The sequence below is a fragment of the Onychomys torridus genome, chromosome 4 (assembly GCF_903995425.1).
Source record: "Onychomys torridus chromosome 4, mOncTor1.1, whole genome shotgun sequence".
Lineage (NCBI taxonomy): Eukaryota > Metazoa > Chordata > Mammalia > Rodentia > Cricetidae > Onychomys > Onychomys torridus.
In genome coordinates, this window is record NC_050446.1 from 138,952,693 (window position 1) to 138,971,541 (window position 18,849).

At 45.0% G+C, this 18,849-nt stretch overlaps 1 protein-coding gene across 1 annotated transcript in view; it reads left to right on the forward strand.

Annotated features, from left to right (window-relative positions):
* Nucleotides 1-9,848, forward strand: part of Edem2 (ER degradation enhancing alpha-mannosidase like protein 2) — a 28,537-nt gene extending 18,689 nt beyond the window's left edge. Inside the window, exons 8-11 of the mRNA XM_036185943.1 lie at nucleotides 1,265-1,389; nucleotides 3,615-3,759; nucleotides 6,573-6,694; nucleotides 9,273-9,848. Of these exons, the coding sequence (XP_036041836.1) occupies nucleotides 1,265-1,389; nucleotides 3,615-3,759; nucleotides 6,573-6,694; nucleotides 9,273-9,773 (893 nt within the window). The 3' untranslated portion in view covers nucleotides 9,774-9,848. The remainder of the gene's footprint in view (nucleotides 1-1,264; nucleotides 1,390-3,614; nucleotides 3,760-6,572; nucleotides 6,695-9,272) is intronic.
* The last annotated feature ends 9,001 nt before the right edge of the window (nucleotides 9,849-18,849 follow it).

Consider the following 18,849-nt stretch of genomic DNA (forward strand, 5'->3'; position numbering starts at 1 on the left):
TTGATTTCAGGGACTTCCTGAAGCCTCAGAGTTGTTTCCTTCCTGAGCTTTCTGAGTTTGCCCATTGTTTCACCTCTCCTTAGAACATCCTATTGCCTCACCTGTTTCTAACATTCTGTGTCTTAATGAGCTCCCTCCAACATGGAAGGTTTTAATCTTGGAGGAAACTGCTGCACAAATCCCCTAGGAGCTGCCTGCACACAAATCCTCTAGGAACTGCTTGCACACAAATCCTCTAGGAGCTGCATGCACACAAATCCTCTAGGAGCTGCATGCACACAACATCGCCTAGGAGCTGCCTGAAACACTGCTTTCTCCAACTGTGGTCTGGATTCCTTACCTCTTGGCCACTTCATATGATGTTTGCTTCTCCTGGTGTATATGTATTTCCTGTCTTCATGTGTCCACCTTCCATTCTCCCTTCAGACCCTAGTTTACACATCCTACCTAGGAAGCAGGGTGTTCTTCCTCAGTATGGAGACTTCAGCATGTGCCCTGTGCCTTACTCACTTTCTGGTTTCTCCCAATCCTTTATACTCAGTAGGTCACATTTATCTAGTTCGTTTTTGACCTAGTAATAATTCCCATGCAGGCTCGTCGAACTCGTAGTAATAGTTATTACAGCCACTATTAATTTACTCGGCACATGTTTATTGGATAACAGTGACATGCCAACCGCTGGGCCAAGCTATGAGCCTGGGTCGTTTCATTCTTACTACATTTTTTGACATAGCGTATGAATTCGTGTCTGCATTTGGTTCCTGTCCATCCAGATAATATCTATCATGTATATTTATTATGCACTGTGCTAGTGGTGGGGATTCCACAGTGAACACAAAATTAAAGTCCTGTTGGACACACATCCTAGGGGAGAAGTGTCAGCTCAACTTCCCACTGATGTGTCAGCTCCATGTAGGGAGGCTTTGTCTTGTTGATAACTGAATACCCATTTGGTACTTATTTGTTGAATGAGTGAATGACTGGATAATCCCACAAGGTATATAACATCACTTCCCTGATTTAACATATAATAAACCTGATGCTGAGAATGGGAAAGTTTGCCCCAGGCCATAGCTAGCACGTGGAAAAGAATTTGAGCATGGAGTTTTGAACCCATGTTCCTTTCTAGTGTGCTTGCTTCAGTGTATCCTTCTCTGCTTCAAAGCTAGGCCATGGTACAATATTTCAAAGTGTAAGGCACCTTCTGTTGTCAAGGCTTGTCTGCCAATCACCTGTGTCTGTTATCTCTTCTCCCATGCCGCAGAATACAGCAAAGCCATCCGGAATTACACCCACTTCGATGACTGGTACCTCTGGGTGCAGATGTACAAGGGCACTGTGTCCATGCCAGTTTTCCAGTCCTTGGAGGCCTACTGGCCTGGTCTTCAGGTATGACCTGTCAAAGAGAGTGGCCATTTTTCTGTGGTATGTGGATGTAAGCAAGCTTGTTTGGATGTATCAGATAAGGAACTGAGCTGCTTGAGTACGCTGAGGCAGGTGTGGAAGGAAGAACTAAATCGAGTTAGACAGACACATGATTCTCCCGGCCCAGGTTTCCCAAAGGAGCGGTAAGGAGCCGAGCTCCCGCTGGCTGTGGGTGTAGAGCCACCTGCAGCAATGGGCAGTGCTGCAACAGCCACTGGCAAGAGCTGTTTTTCCACTGGGCCTTTCTTCCAAGTCCCCTCCTTGACACAGGGCCTGCTCTGCCCGCCGTCCTGAGTTTTCCTCTGATCCAGTCTGATGGAGCTGTAGTTAGAGGAGGCCTTAGAGTACATCTCATCTCCCTACCTGTGCTGTAATAGTTCACGGACCAACATAGTTTGTAATAGAAGTGATTCCCTTCAGTTTGCCTTTGTTTTGTTTTGAGACAGGACCTCATATATCCCAGGCTGGCCTTGAATTCACTGTGTAATGGGGGACGACCTTGAACTTGTGATTCCCCCTGCCTCTACCTCCCAAGTGTTGAGAGAAAGACACTTAAGTGGCTGTGAGAATGGACAGCCTACTGCTTTCAGAAACAGGGGTGTGTAGTTGGACTTTCTTTTGGCCCGCCAGCTCCCAAATAATGGCACAGAGACTTCTGATTAATTATGAATGCTTGGCCATGGCTCAGGCTTGTCCCACTAGCTCTTATAACTTAAATTAACCCATTTCTATGATCTACATTCTGCCATGTGGCTTGTTACCTATCCTCTATAATGTACATCTGACTCCTTCAGTGTCTCACTGGCATCTCCTGCATGCCTAGTTCATCCCCTGAGTTCCTCTTTCTGCCCGGAAGTCCTGCCTAACCTCTCCTGCCTAGCCATTGGCTGTTCAGCTTTTTATTAAACCAGTCACAGTGACACATCTTTACACAGTGTGATAAAATATCCCACAACACTGTTGAGGAAGTGGAGTTTTGGAAATGTATTTCTGTTGTTGTTTTCTTTGTTGTTTGAGAGAGCCTCACTATGTAGTCCTGTCTGCCCTGGAACTTACTAAACTTAACCTACTTTGTAGGAGATCCAGGCCAGTGAGGGACCCTGTCTCAAAAAAGCAAAGGGACATCTTCCAAGAGTCAACACTTGAGGCTCTCTGCTGGCTTACACACACACACACACACACACACACACACACACGGAAACACAAAGAGATAAAGGTTGCTGTTGAACTACAGTAATCCAGTAAGAGTAATAATTAAAATTTTCAAATTCTTAAGTAGAATTTTAAAATATAGGTAAGTGACCTGGCCATGATGGCACAGCCTTTAATTCCAGCACTTGGGAGGCAGAAGTAAGTGGATCTCTGTGAGTTCTAGATCAGCCTAGTCTACATAGCAAGTTCCAGGATAGACAGAGTCATGTGGTAAGACCCTGTCTTAAAAAGAAAAGAAAGGATTCTTTAAATAGACTTAATAGTAACACATATTCTCTGACTCACAAATCCTGTTTCTGGAGATTTGTCTTACAGATACATTTTTAGATGCATGAAGTGATGTATAGGCAGCATTCATTGTTTTAGCAAATGACAAAAGACTGGAACTAAGCCAAATGTCTGGTTATAGAACGGGTTAAACTTGGGTCTAGGTGACCGACTACTGTGCAGCTGTATAGGAGGGCACTCCGTTACATGGAAGAAAACCAAGATAGATTGTTGAATGAATAAAGGAAGTGCAGAGCAGCATGTTCAGAGGGCTGTACAAGAAGAAAACACACTCATTTTCTTAGCTCTGCATAAAGAAACTTGTAAGGTGGACATGGCTGTCTGTTGGAGGTGTGGGGGCCTTATGAGTCTTACTTAGCACAGTAGCCTTTCCCCCTGTGCTTAGAAATTTGGATCTGCTCACCAAAATAAGACTGGTAGCAGACACTGGTCATGAAGGTCCAGAGACTTAATCTCAGGTCCTCACCAAGGTGTGAATAGGTGTTGAGTTTTATGTCTTACAGAAAAGGCCCAGAGAGGTTCGCTCTGTGGCTGAGCGCTGCACAGAGTCAGTGATCCACCTCAGGACTGGTCAGTAGCACAGCTTCCAAGGCTTGCTTTGTCTCTCCTTTGAGATCGATTGATTGTGACATGTACAGGTGGACACAGTGCCTGAGTCTGCTCACCTGCTGACCGTTTCTTTTCCACAGAGCCTCATTGGGGATATTGATGATGCCATGAGGACCTTCCTCAACTACTACACTGTATGGAAGCAGTTTGGGGGACTGCCGGAATTCTACAACATTCCTCAGGGATACACAGTGGAGAAGCGAGAAGGCTATCCACTTCGACCGGGTGAGCAGTGTGTCTGGTCCGTGGCCAACCGGCAGGCTCTGGTTCTTCACACCCCAACCCTTCACAGGCCCTCCCAAGGCTACTTTTCTTTCTTCTCTAATGCCTCTTGATGGTTTTCCTACTAGGTGTGGGAACCGAGTTCTGGTAGGTTGAAGTGACTTGGCCAAGGCAGGAGCTGGGACCAGAACCCAGGTTTCCTATCTAAGTCCTGTGCTCCTTCAAACTTGGAGAAATGAGAAAAAAGAGAGGTACCAGCTGGACTGGGTCCTGGGGACTTCCACCACTAGGACATCACAGACTGTAGGCCACTTCTGTGAGTGGCTTGTGTAAGGTACTCTTCTACAGGAGGACCTTAGGCCCCCAAGTTTCATTCCCCTCACCTTTGGCAGCTCAGAATCCAGGAGAGACCACAAACTGGACACTATCTGAAGTTCTTGCCAGCTCTGGTGTCCTCTCATTCACCTCAGGGACGTTAAAAACTAAGGAGGGAAGGACAGGGGAGACAGAGGCCGAACTTAGTCAGCAGGTAGGCCCACAGCCTAGTGTAAGTCAGGTTGCATTATGGTAGTCTCTGCCCACCCCCCCCCCCCCACTCCCCCACCCCCACCCCCGTGCCACCGAATTCCCGTAGCAACAGACTGGCCTTGGTAGTGCCTCCCCCTGTCTGTGCTCTCTGCCCACCCCTTCCACTTCTAACCCCAGTGAGTGCAGGGCCTTGGGAGGTGAGAGAGGAACCCAGTGACATCAGTAGAGGGTCAGCAGTCACACGCAGGGACTGCCGGGCTGCTGCTGTTCTTGGTGTTTCTAGACATTTGTTCTCATGGCTTTTCTTTTTTAGAAAACTCCTGGGAAGCATCAGACTTCTGGGAAGTATCAGTCATAGTTATTGTTACCAGGAGATTAAAATAAACTCAAGTTTGTGACTGCATGTCAAACATTTAGATGCAGTTTCAGCACTGGAACTTCTGAGGGGTCTTCTAACTGAATCCTCCTACAGTGACTGGATCCAGTGATTTTCTAGTCCTGGCCTAGTCACCACCAGAGACAGCTCGCTGCTTATGGAGGCAACCTGCTCTATTTGCAGGGCTGGCTGGCAGGAAGGTTCTCGAGGGAAGTACACATCACTGCCAGGAATTCTAGGAGCTCGTGGTTCAGTCCCCCTTCCTTCCCCAGACAATAGGTAGGAGAGATAAGATACTGTTCTGTAGCCAGGCTGGCTAGTGCATGGTACTCTAGTGTGAGTCTTTGATGACAGTTACAGACCCTCGCCTGAAGCCCTCTGTAAGGGCCTTTACTTCCCTGGACTGTCCTTCCGAGTCGACAGGGTACCATACAGCACAGCATTGGCTCCCACACTGGACCCGTGTGTGAGAAAGAGAAAAAGTTGGCCTTGACCCAGCCAGCTGCTGGCAGCAGAGGAAGGCCTCCCACGAGAGCGCTGTCCTTTCTGCTGGCGCATGCAGCATGCGTGTATGCGTTGTCTGCCCTGGAATGCGCCCTAGAATGTGAACAGTTGGATTAGCACTTGTTTAGAGGCCTGTGGGATGAGGGGAGGGAGACCTGAGGAGACAGGCAGAGATTCCTTCTCCAAATTAAGAGTAGACCAGGCTGTGGACACAGCTCAGTGGTAGGGGGTGTGCCTAGCATGTGCATGGCCCCAGCTCTGCTCACACAGACATGAGTGAGTAAGTGGGAGCTAGAGTTTCCATCAGAAGGGAGAGAGCCAGAAAGAAGAGCCAAGAGACTTGGGGTGGGGGGGGGGAGAGAAATTCTTTGATTTGAGAAGCTATTGGTGCTGAAGTAGAAAACATAAAGAAGCCGGGCAGTGGTGGCGCACCCCTTTAATCCCAGCACTTGGGAGGCAGAGGCAGGCGGATCTCTGTGAGTTCGAGGCCAGCTTGGTCTACAGAGTGAGTTCCAGGACAACCAGAACTGCATAGAGAGACCTTGTCCCCAAATAACTCAAAAACAAAAACAAAAACAAAAACAAACAAACAAAAAAACCCTACAATATTTAAAAGAAATAGATTCTTTCTTTTAATTAATGGTAAATAGTCTCACCTGGGCCCATTCCTCTTGGCTAATACCCAGCTTAGGAAAGGGAACTTGGCTGAGCATCGAGCATCTGGAACACCTTCCCATAGTCTCATGGAGCCCAGGCTATCCTTGGACGTGTGTACTGGGGAGAGAGACTCAGAACTCCTGATGCTCCTACCCTCAATTCCCAAGGCTTGGGGTTTTAGGTGTGTGCCCCCACACCCAGCTAACTTTTCTTAATTAATATTTTTTTCTTTTTCTGTGGTTCTGGGACTTGTACCCAGGGCCTTGTCCATGTTGGGCAAGTGCTCCTTCATGGCACTGTGTTCCATGGGGTTCTTATCACATCACTGCTGGGAATAGTTACCAGTCAGATAGCCATGTGCACTGCTGAAGTCAGGAGAGAGCAGACACTGAGGGTCAGGTCACAGCCTCTGCTACCTTCTCTGTCCCCGAGCCGGGCTGCCTCTCTCTCTGTGGCATGGGAGTCTGCTGGGTTCATCAGAGCTTCAGGATTTGTGCATCTTGGCTCCGAAAACTCACCATGGACACATTCCACCTTTCTACAATGTCAAGAATGTATTTAATAACAAATTCATAAGCTACAGTGGGTTCATTGGTTGCAGTTTGCCAAGTAGTCCCGAATGCTATGCCATGATTCTCTCTAGTGCGGGCTCTGCTGACCAGGTGTGGAGGGGAGGAGCCTTTGCTGCCTTCCCTGAGTGGGCCCCTGCCATGCCTGCTCAGCTACTGAGAAGGTTTGCTTGGCTTTACAGAGCTCATCGAGAGCGCAATGTACCTCTACCGTGCCACAGGGGATCCCACTCTCTTAGAACTCGGGAGAGATGCTGTGGAGTCCATTGAGAAAATCAGCAAGGTGGAGTGCGGATTTGCAACGGTAAGTGTTTCAGAGCCTCTCGCCTCTCACAATCCATGGTGGTGGCTTGACAGCGCTGGAGCATTAGCACCAGAAGGGAGTGGTTATAAACCGTGAACAGAGAAGCTTGCTGAAGGCCACATGTCTAGTGGAAGTGTGAAAGGTCAGCAAGGCAGAAAGATAGGTAAGGGGAGAGTGTCTCAGTGCAGGCCTGTCTGGAGAGAGAGCTGCAGAGGGGGCCTCTGTAAGAATTGGAACCAGTGTCCCCTTACAAGCTGGTGTAGTTACAGGACACAGGCACGGAGAATGGAAGAAGGCTGAAAAGTTTCTTTTTGGCCTACAGTTTGTCATTGCTAGGGGTAAGCAGTGAGTAGACAGTTGGAGAATGTTAGGTGGCTGATAAACATCTTTCCTGGTGGCCATTACGTGGTGCCCCCAGGGCAGGGTGGTCAAGCTTATAAAGCAACAAGTTAATTTACTTCTGAAAACCAAATTATTGTAGTTACTGGAATTGTCATAGTTAACCGAGTTTTACAAAAGGTGTGGACCTGGCTACCAAAGTGGGTTAGACCTTAAGCCCTTGACTTACCTCTTCATCAGATGTCCTTGTCTGTCAGAATTTGTGCTTTACAAAATGGGGTTTGGCTGGCTGTTACACAGAGAAACCCTGCCTTAAAAAAACAAACAAACAAACAAACAAAAAGACCAAATGGCCTTTGCAGAAAGTTTTGTCCCAGGGCTTTTTAAATGAATTTTGAGAGATGAAATCTAGAATCCCATAGCCTACGTTCAAACATGGACTTCTTAACAAACGGTTCTGCTGTTCCCACGGGTGTTTACTGTGTGGGTGTCCATGGGTTAGAGACAAACCTGGCCCCCTGCTCTCATGAGCTTACATTTTAGTTTGGAAAAATAATGAAAACATGTCTGGGAAACATGTGTGGCTGGATCAGAGGAGGGTAAGCAAGGGGGAAGGTTAGAGAGGAGGTCTCGGTAAGCGAGGCAGAGGTGGATGAGGCAGGGCCTTTGTGTGCACAGGAGTGGGATTTGGGGCAGGATCCACAGCAGAACAGTGCTGTGATCTGATTTGTACTTAGAAATAGCACACTAGCTGCTCTGTGAGAGAGCTGACATCCTCACAGGACCCAACAGGAGAGGTACAAATAGCCACTATATACACATAAAACAGATGTCTAAGAAAATAATCTGGGTGTTTCCTGACATTCTGTAGAGTTTGTGTTGGGGTGTGGAATTCAAAACAAAACAACAAAACTTTTGCAAAAATTTTGATATCTTGTAGGTAAAGTATATATAGATCCTTTTTTCTTTCCATGGTGCTAAAGATTGGTCCTAGGGCCTGATGTATGCTGGGTAAGCACTCCACAACTGAGCTCCATTTCCTGTTAGACTCAGTTTGTGATAGAGAAGACCTGTAGTAAATGGGTTAGTAAAGCCATGATTTGTTTTGGCTTCCAGTATGTTCTGTTCTCTGAAAAACCAAAGCGATAAGTCCACTGGGAAAGCTAAGCTCATTTCCATGAAAAGGAAGCATCTGGGAGATCTCCCAAGGTGCACATGAGAACAGCCCTTGAGTCTTTGTCAAACAGGGAAGGAAATCTGACTTGGTCTTTGAGTCCATACTTGAGTCACAGAATTGTGTAAGCTAAATGTCCACTGAGAATTAATTTTACTTAAATGTACTAGTAAATCTAAGAAGCTAAAAGTAAGCGTTTGTAGTAAATTATCCTACTCATCTCTGCCTGTGAACTTTTGAAATTTTGTCTAGCCAACCCCTAGTTAGTTCTTTACAATAGTGAAAACCTGACGCTCTCCTGAGGAAGAGTCAGGTCAGGAATATGTGACACCATTTGTCATGAGGACTGTGTTGGAAACAGATGGACACATTGACCTCTTTCCACAGTGTCAGAATTTATTTAATAATAAATTCATAAGCTACATTGATTTCTTTGTTGCAGTTTGCCAAATAGTCCCAGTTTCCCTTCGATAGCTGTCCATTGGCCAACACAAGTTCTTTTATTCCAATCTTTAATAATAATATTAATTCTTGGGTTATACACTGTGTGTCCATAGCTGTCCTCCATGTGTCTGTGTAAGTGTGAATCGGTGATAGAATGGCTACAAAGGACTAAAGTCCACAGCAGAGTTCAGAGAGTTCAGAGGGCCTTGAGGGGCAGAGGCAGAGGCTCTTTTTGTTCCCCTCTCAGCCTCATACCTGGCTCCCTCACTTCCTTAGATCTGTGTTTAAAAATATTCACAAAGACCCTCAGGTGAGACTGTGCTTTGTGCCTGGAACTGCAAGAAAAGGATCCAGTAAGGAAACAGTGAGGGCAGAGAGGGAGCAGGGGCTAGGTCCCGAAGGGCCTGACAGACTCAGCAGCCTTAAGCGTCCGTCGGGGAAGGATGGACGCAGGAGCCCAGCTGGTCATTACTCAAGTGAGAGGCGATGGTGACTTGGAAAAGTGAAGCCCCGGGAAGTGACTCTCCCGAAGGCCCTCAGCGGTTAGTTATCACCAGGGCTGCCTGACCCTTACTCCCAAACCGCAGTGCCTTTCTGACTGCTTCTTCCTGTCACACGCAGATCAAGGACCTCCGAGACCACAAGCTGGACAACCGCATGGAGTCATTCTTCCTGGCCGAGACTGTGAAATACCTCTACCTTCTCTTTCACCTGGACAACTTCATCCACAACAACGGCTCCACCTTTGACTCTGTGATGACCCCCCACGGGGAATGCGTCCTGGGAGCTGGGGGCTACGTCTTCAACACAGAAGCTCACCCCATCGACCCCGCTGCCTTGCACTGTTGCCGGAGGCTGAAGGAAGAGCAGGGGGAGGTGCAGGCCTTGATGAGGGAGTTCTACTCTCTCAAACAGAACAGGTCGAGAGCTCCGAGAAAGACCGTGAGCTCAGGACCCTGGGCGCCCCCCGCAGGGCCAGGCACAGCCCCCTCACCTGAAAACCGTGACCAGCCAAGGGAGAAGCAGTCTGCCAAGCAGAGAACCCCACTTCTCAGCTGCCCCAGCCAGCCCTTCACCTCTAAACTGACATTGCTAGGCCAGGTTTTCCTGGATTCCTCATAATCCCTGGATAATTTTCTAAGTTTTATTTTTTTGAGACGAAGCTATAAAATAATAAATCTGCTTTTGGCTATCACGTTTTACATACTGGACTCTTGAGATTTCACTCAAAAAAAAAAAAAAAAAAAAGGATTTGTGTTAAACAATCATGAATCTAATTTATTTTTTTCAGTCAATTGGACAAACAGCTAAACACCAACGAGGCTGGTTCCACAGCCCCCAGGGCTCAGGGCTAAGAGTTGAATCTCTCTGCCTTTTCTGGCATCTTTGGAGAATATGATTTACCAGTATTTCCTTGTTGGTTTTTCCAACAGGTGCTTTCGGCTTTTAGCTGCCCCCTCTATCCATGTGTCCTTCGGGGCAAAAGAGGTTTATTAAGCACCTTTGGGTGCCAGCCATAACCCCAGACAGTAGCAGCAAACAAAGAAAACAAGGTTTTATTCTGGTTGGAACTAGATTCTGGTAGAGAGAAGTCCACTAATGAGTGTATGAAGTGGCATCGGCATAATTCTGTGAAGGACAGAGTCAGAGTGGGTACTGGAGATGATTCAGTTGGTAAAGCATTTGTTGCACAATTGTGAGTTCAGATCCCCAGCACCGACGTAGAGCCAGGCCCAGGAGTGTCTGTAATCACAGTGCTGGGGTTGCGGGGTGGTGTGTGTGAGGGAAGAGGCAGGTGGACCCCTGAGCTCAGTAGTCAGCCAGTCTTGCTGAACTAGTGAAACTTGGGTTCAGTGAGAGAGACCCTGTCCCCAAAAGTCAGGTGGAGAGCAGTTGAGGAGGACCCCTGATGTCAACCTCTGGAGCTAACACACATTTACATACGTGCCAAAAAGAGAAGAAGGAAAGGAAGGAGGGATGAAAGAAGAGAGGTGCCATGTTAGTTATGGAGAACTAAAGAACCTTTAGGTAGGGGGCTGGGAGGGTCTTCTGGTACAGGGGAATTTTTACATCAGGAAAAAAAAATGCCAGTTCCTTGTGTGCTTTTCGCTCAACTTCAACACATTTAGCTTCAAAGATGGTAGACTTGGGGCGGAGAGATGGCTCGTGGGTGAGAACACTTCGCTGCAGAAGCATGAGGGCCTGGGTTCTGATCCCAGCACTCAGAAAACCTGGCTGCGGCCATTCACACACCCTCTACACCAGAACTAGGGAGTGGAGGCCCGAGGTCCCCTGGAGCTTGCCGACTGCCTTCTTGTCCAGATTTATTCAGAAACCTTGGCTTCCAACACACACACACACACACACACACACACACACACACACACACACACACGACTGAAGGAATGAATGGATAAATAAATGTTAGAAAGATAGTAGGCTTACAAACAACCTCACTTATTTCTGTAAAATATGTAGAATCCAAAATGAAAGTATCTGGGAAGATGGGCATGGCAGACATGCATATAGTCCCAGTATTTAGGAGGCTGAGGCAGGGATATCAGGAGTTTGAGGCTAGCCTGAGCTACATAGCCCCTGTCTCAAAAAAATAATACAGAACTCATCACCAAAGCATAACTACAAAAATGAGCACCATTCCTGAAGACATTCAAATAGCCAATTCATGTTTAAAATTCTTATTGTGTAAATTTGTATTTCACTGAATCAGAATCTAAGCAGAGCTCATATTTTGGATATTAGCATGTTTCTGCAGTGTCGTCTGATATACAAGTCTCCTGTGTTTGGATGTAGACAGCATGTTTCTGCAGTATCGTCTCATAGGTTTGGATATTAGCATGCTTCTGCAGTGTCATCTGATATACAAGCCCTCTCCCTCCCTCCCTTTGTTGCGCTCCCTTTCTCCTTTTCCACTTTCTGCTCATCTTTTCTTATTTATTACCTTTATTTTATGTATATGGGTGTTTTGCATGCATGTATGTCTGTGCACCACATTTGTGCCTGGTACCACAGAGGCTGGAAGAGAGCATCAGATCACCTAGAATTGGAGTTATAGAGGTTGGTAGCCACCATGTGAGTTCTGGGAATCGAACCTAGGTCCTCTGCAAGAGCACTCAGTGCTCTCAACCGCTGAGCCATCTCTCCCCACCCCCTTAATTTTTATTTTTGTTGTGTGGGAAAAGAATAATCTCAGTGTCCCACAAAAGAATACAAACAAAGCAAAAGTAATTTGCCAATTTCTTTTTGCAAAAAGGCGCATCAGAACCCAAACAGGGCTAGGGAGCATGTTGGCCAATATGGCTTCTGTCTTTTACCTCTAACATGGGTATCGACTGTGTCTCAGCCCATTGATGAGAACTCAACTTCACAATCTGACATAGTTACTGACCAGAGCAAAGGGGAAAACAAGGTCCAGGCAATAGTTACCCTTGTTGTGCTAACTATCTTTGATAGAAAAGAAAATTTTCTTAATTGTAATTTGTTGAAGAGAGAGAGTTGTCTTGTAGCTTTCCCATATTATAGATTTTCTTGCCACTTTTGTTAACATGGGCTAAGCTGGTAACATGAAGAAAAGCAATGAAGACAGCAGGTTCCAGCAGAGATGGCAGAGGCCTCAGAACAATGTGATAAGGACTGCCAATTCAACCCCAAAATTAAATGGAGTTCCGACAAATGCTACAATATAGATGAATCTTGAGAATTCATGCTAGCAAGAAGCCAGACACAAAGGGCCTTTTATATTCTATTCCATGGTGTTGGTTCTGATATATTGCCCATGTGCTGGCAAATAACCTCCCATACACACTCTTGCAAGCAACTCTAATGAAACTCAATGGGTCACACACAAAGAGAAGACATGAAAATGGGAGAGGGACTTTCTGGGGAAAAGAATGTTTACTAGAGAGTAGGGAGATGATGTACTGAGTCTTTCTTTGTACCACCAGCTCCCAAATAATGTCATGGAGATTTCTTATTAATTATGAAAGCTCAGCCTTAGCTTAGTCTTGCTTCTAATTAGCTCTTATATCTTAAATTAACCTATTTCTATTAATCTATGTGCTGTTACATGGCTCATGACTTTTACCTCTTCTGCATGTCTTGCTTCCTCTGCATCAGGCTAGTAATTCCTTCTTCTCCCAGACCCTTCTGTCTCCAGAAGTCCCGCCTAACTTCTTCCTGCCTAGCTTTTGGCCATTCAGCTCTTTATTAAACCAATCACAGTGACATATCTTCACACAGTGTTAAGGAATATTCTGCAACATTTCCCCCTTTTTGTCTAAATAAAAGGAAAAGTTTTTAACTCTAACATAATAAAACTATAAACAATAAGAACAATTATCAGGTAAGAATTACATTATAATGTTCAGTTCATTTGCACTTGGCATATTCAGAGAAAATACTCAATTATCCATCTTACCTTGATGAATTTAAAGTTTTATACCTAAACCATTTTCTATCATAACTTGTATTACCACCTTAAAACTATCTTTTTAGACCTTAAAACATTTTCTTAGATAAACAACTTAAGCTTCTATGTTTCTCAACCTTATACATTTTACATCTCTTTTGTAAGTTTTTTTTTTCTCAATTTGGTAACAAAGAAGACTATAACTATAACTGTAACAATTTCGTCTTCAACTCCATCAGAGACCCAAGAAGAATAAAATATTACTTGAGTAAACAGGAAGTGCAGAGCAAACAACTTCCAAATGACAGAGACGTCTCATTGCCTGGACAGTCACCCCAAGGTTCCTTTGTGATGTTGGGGCATCTATCTTCAGCCTACAGGCCTATAGTATCTGGCAGATTTTTCTGTGAAGCAGGAATTTTGAAGGACTGTCCTACCTTGTCTTGGCAAAGTTTGGCAGTCATTTTCTTTTGTGTCCTGCTTGTCCAATGTGGACAGCAACTGTCAGCAGTTTAGGCAAGGGCAGTCTCTTGCCCAAATGGCTAACTTGTCACAAAGAAAGCAAGCTCCATATGGAGGTTCTTCAATGCCCATCATTCTTTTTTAAAGTAAATTGGTGTTGCCAGGAGCAGATGTACCTTACTGTTAGGAAAAGCTCTGTGTTATTAAAACATTTTAAATGCCATATTCTGTAGGTCTTTGAAGTGTTTGAAGATCTCCTATCTAAACTATATATAGCTCTGTTTTTGAAAACATACCTAACATGACCATAAGTTTGATTGTTATAGATGACTATTAACCTGTATTTCTTTATTATCCTAGATAGCTTTTAAGGACTAAAACTTTACATTACATTTTTAAATGAGTTGCATAGGTATAATACCTTAAACAAGAATAGAAACATATATACAATAAATAAAATATACACAATTTCATACCAATGTAAAATACTTGAGACTAGTGGTTGCTCAAAAGTAGACTCAGCAACCCACCCTTTTATCCCATCATTTCTATACTATAGCTCCCCTTCTTTCCTTTAGAAAGAGATCCTTGAATCTAATTTCCTTTGTTTAGCTTTTGCCCTGACCATGACCATGACCAATTTTTAACCAACCTCCCTAAATGATGACACACATCCATAACCCACTGACCAAAAACCACCCAGCCCACCTCTCAGGAATGTGGGTGTCATGTTCTCAAAACTGCTTCCTGTTGTCTGGGAAAGATGGCATCTTTGGGGGACCCTGAGAAAATTGAGATAATGGTCAAGTCCTGGGAAAACTAGCCAGTTTGTTTCCCAGTCTCTATGCAATGGGAAAGTGCAAGACTTATCTGCAGTCCTGGCTAGAATAGTCTGTGAGGCTGGACCATCTCAGCCAGCAGCCTTGAAGCTGTTCTGGATGCAGAACTCTGAGGAAACTGCAACAGGGGCTTTCTGAGAGGCTGGATCTCCTGGGCCACCTGTTTTCACTGGTGCCTGGTCCTCTTGCTCTGTCTTATGGTTTTTCTAGGTTTATTTCTTTTGTCTGTAGCCAAGATCCTCAGGAGGTCTCCCCCGTTCAAATCTGATCTCGATTAACTTTGAAGTAATCCATAGCTTTTCTTTTCTTTTTTCTTTTTGGTTTTTCGAGACAGGGTTTCTCTGTGTAGCTTTGTGCCTTTCCTGGAACTTGCTTTGGCGACCAGGCTGGTCTCAAACTCACAGAGATCCTCCTGCCTCTGCCTCCCGAGTGCTGGGATTAAAGGTGTGTGCCACCAGTGCCCAGCTTGGATGCCATTTGTAAACGAGTCTTTGTACCACCAGCTCCCAAATAGCAACATGGAGACTTCTTATAAATTATGAAGGCTTGTTTCTTTTTTCTTTTAAATTTTTAATTCATTTTACATACCAACCACAGTTCCCCCTTCCATCTCTCCTCCCACTCCCTCCCCCACCTGCCCCCAACCCACCCCTCATCCACTCCTCCAAAAGGGTAAGGCCTCCCATGGGGAATCAATAAAGCCTGGTACATTTGGTTGAGGCAGGACCAAGCCCCTCCCCCCTGCATCAAGGCTGAGCAAGGCATCTTTCTATAGGGAATGGGATCTAAAAAGCCAGCTCATGCATCAAGGATAGATCCTGATCCCACTGCCAGGGGCCCCTCAAACAGACCAAGCTACACAACTGTCTCCCACATGCAGAGGGCCTAATTCAGTCCCATGCAGGCTCCACAGCTCTCGGTCTAGATTTTGTGAGTCCCCATGAGCTTGGTTCAGTTGTCTCTGTAGATTTCCCCATCATGATCTTGACCCCCTTGCTCATAAAATCCCTATTTCCAATCTTCAACAGGACTCCCAGAGCTTGACCTGGTTCTTGGCTGTGGATCTCTGCCTCTGCTTCCATCAATTACTGGATGAAGGTTCTATGATGATAGTTAGGTTATTTACCAGTCTGATTACAGGAGAATGTCAGTTCAGGCACCCTCTCCACTACTGCTAGTAGTCTTAGACGGGGTCATCCTAGTGGGTTCCTGGGAATTTCCTTAGCACCAGGTTTCTCCCTAGCCCCACAATGGCTCCCTCTATCAAGATATCTTTCTCATTGCTCTCCCATGCCACCTTAGGCTTGCTTCTAACTAGCTCTTGTAACTTAAATTAACCCATTTCAATTTATCTATGTGTTGTTACATGGCTTTTGGCTTTTATCTCTCCTCCTGCATGCCTTGTTTCCTCTGTGTCCAGCTAGTGACTCCTCCTTTCTTCTTCCCCCAGACCTCCCCATCTCCAGAAGTCCCACCTAACCTCTTCCTGCCTAGCTATTGGCCATCCAGCTCTTTATTAAACTGATCACAGTGACACATCTTCACACAGTGTAAAGGAATGTTTGGCAACAGGATGAGAGAGGAACAGAGGGTAAAGACAACACTAACAGTCATTACAGATGTGTATGAAATTGTAGAATAAAGATTGAAAAAGAGGAAACATTTTTGTACGTAAGTCAGTAGTTCTCAAATGTTAGGTGGGATTGGTGGAGGTCCCATGAAAATAAAAGAAAGCAACATGCAGCTCCAGAAGTGGAAAACAGTGAAGGACACTCATGTGGAGACCGTGTGCACACGTGGCACAGGGGACCTGGGGATTTTATAGGGCAGAAAGGGGATTTGGGGGACGGAAGATTCCATCTGTAGGTCAGTTCTGCAGTTTCAAAATGGTAGATCCCAGTGGGTTTGGGTATGTGAACAGCCTCATCAGAAGCTGCTGCAGATCTTATCAATCAAGTCAATTTTCCTGTCTGGAGTTTCTCTGTCAGGGTTAGTATGCAGCTCTGAGGGGAAAGGCTTCTGCAGCAGAAGTCTCGTAGCACCGAGGGCACAGGTATCCTGGCAGTCAGAAAGACACGTGGCTGCCTCTGCTCCGCGAGAGGCATCACAAAATTGAACTTACATAGTGTTTCTTGGGAGTGGAGTTTTCCAGGTTGGGGGTTGGTGAGATTTCAAGTTCTGAGCTTGGGGAGAGGCCAGGGACTGGTGGGTTTTTGACTTCTGGGATTGATGGGTTTTCAAAAGCTGGAAGTGAACTCAGACTTTTTACCTTACACCCAGTCCAGTAGCTCCAGCATATCTTCACTAAGTAGTGTTTGTTGTGTTTTTTAAAATGGATTTCACAGTGTAACTCTGCCTTTGCCTCTGAACCCTGGAATTACAGATGTATATCCACATTCATTTCTTGATTATGATGGTTTCATGGTTATTGGAGCATGCCTTTGTTCTGAAGAGAAAAAACACGGAAATATTGACATGAAATCTTATAGTATCTAAAATTTCTTTAAAATGGCTTAGCCAAAAGGAAATGGTTTGGGCCAACAAGATGGCCATCAGTGAGTAAAGGAGCCTGCTGCTAAGTCTGTTGACATGAGTTCAAGCTCCAGGGTTCACATGTTAGAAGGAGAGAACCATGTTATCCTCTGACCTCTACACACAGACCTTGGCATGCACATACCTGGATTCACATATATGCACGAGCAAAATAAAATAAATAAAGTAAAATAATTAGAAAAACGAACTTTATAAATATTCATGTACCTAGGAGAATATATGAACATACATATCATATGTTTTATATATCTCTCTGTATATGTAGGAGCACACACACACACACATATAGCATAATATTAATAATGGGAGAGCATAAGCAAAGGATACATGGGTGCTCATAATATTATTTTCAACCTTTCTGTAGATTTGAAATTTTTTCCCAAAAAAGCTGAGGGAAGAAAGTGAAAGGACATGAGAACAAGTGCTTGGCCGATGGTAAGTGGCCAATTAAAGAGTGAATCTTAGATGAGTATAAGGGCCTTTCCTCACTCAGCACAGCATCCCTAATGCTTGTGACAGTAATCCATAAAGTAATGCCTAAAACAACAAATCATTGGGCCAGTGGACAGTTCTGCTGGTAAAGGAACTTGTCACCAAGCATGGACATGAGTCCAATACCCAGAGCCCATAGGTAAAGGGAGAGAACAGGAACCCCACCAGTTGTTCTCTGATCTGTCTACATACACACACACACACACACACACACACACACACACGCACACACACACAGTAAAAAAATAATTAAAACCCCCAATTATTGAGTACATTAGAAACAAAATATGAAAATAGTGTCGAAAATGACATCACAAGATGACACATGATTACATGGCCTGAATATAATAATGTGATTTTCTTTGATTATGTCTTCCCCATGATTAAAAAAATGATTTTAAAAATTGCCCTAGAAAAATCCCTATGCCTAATTGAGATGATCTTGGTAGTTAATGCTAGGAATAACAGCATCATATGTGGTTACAATACTGGGATTACTGCAAAAAGTTAATCAAGCCGAGAGTTCCCATTCTGTTATTTTATTTTTTCAGTGTTGGCCCAAAGCAACGTCAACAAGCCCCTTGGCAGAAGGATGCTGCTCCCTCTGGTGGTGAGAAGCAGCTGGTCTCCATGAGAGAGGCCACAGGAAAGAGATGAGGTGTATTCAGTGGTCGCACAGATTTCTGGAAACTTTTCTCCTTAATTCCTAGTCATAAGGAGTCCTTAAGGACCAAATTTGAGGTGAAGTCTTTAAAAGAGATTTATCTTTATTATTTCTTAAATGTATTTGTGTGTTCAGGGGTTATGCTCACGTGAGTGCAGATGCCTGTGGAGTCCAGAAGAGGGCATCAAGTCCTGGAATGAGCCTCCCAGGGTAGATGCTCGGAAGGGAACTCAGATCTTCTGCAAGAACAGTAAACACTTTAAGAGCCAAGTGGTCCTTCTGTCCCACTTGCTCAGTTTTTTATGTGTGTTTTTTGTATTGTGCAAACTTTGCTGAGATTGTTCATTGGTTCTGTGTGTGGAAATCTTCAGTTTCCTACGTATGGGATGATGTCATCAGGAAATAGAGATGATTTTACTTCTTTCCTTTCCAACTTGACTGCTCCCCCCGCCCCTTGACTAATTGCTCTGGCTGTCTTCTAGAATTACACTAGCTAGAATGCTGTTCATGTAATGCTAAGGGACTATTATTGAGTCAGAAGAAGTCCACTTTTGGTTTTGTTTGTTTGTTTGCTTGTTGTTGTTGTTGTTGTTTTTCCGAGACAGGGTTTCTCTGTGTAGTTTTTGTTGTCTGTCCTGGATTTCACTCTGGAGCCCAGGCTGGCATCGAACTCACAGAGATCTGCCTGGGTCTGCCTCCCGAGGTCTGGGATTAAAGGCGTGCGCCGCCACTGCCTGGCCAAGAAGTCCACTTTTAACTTAT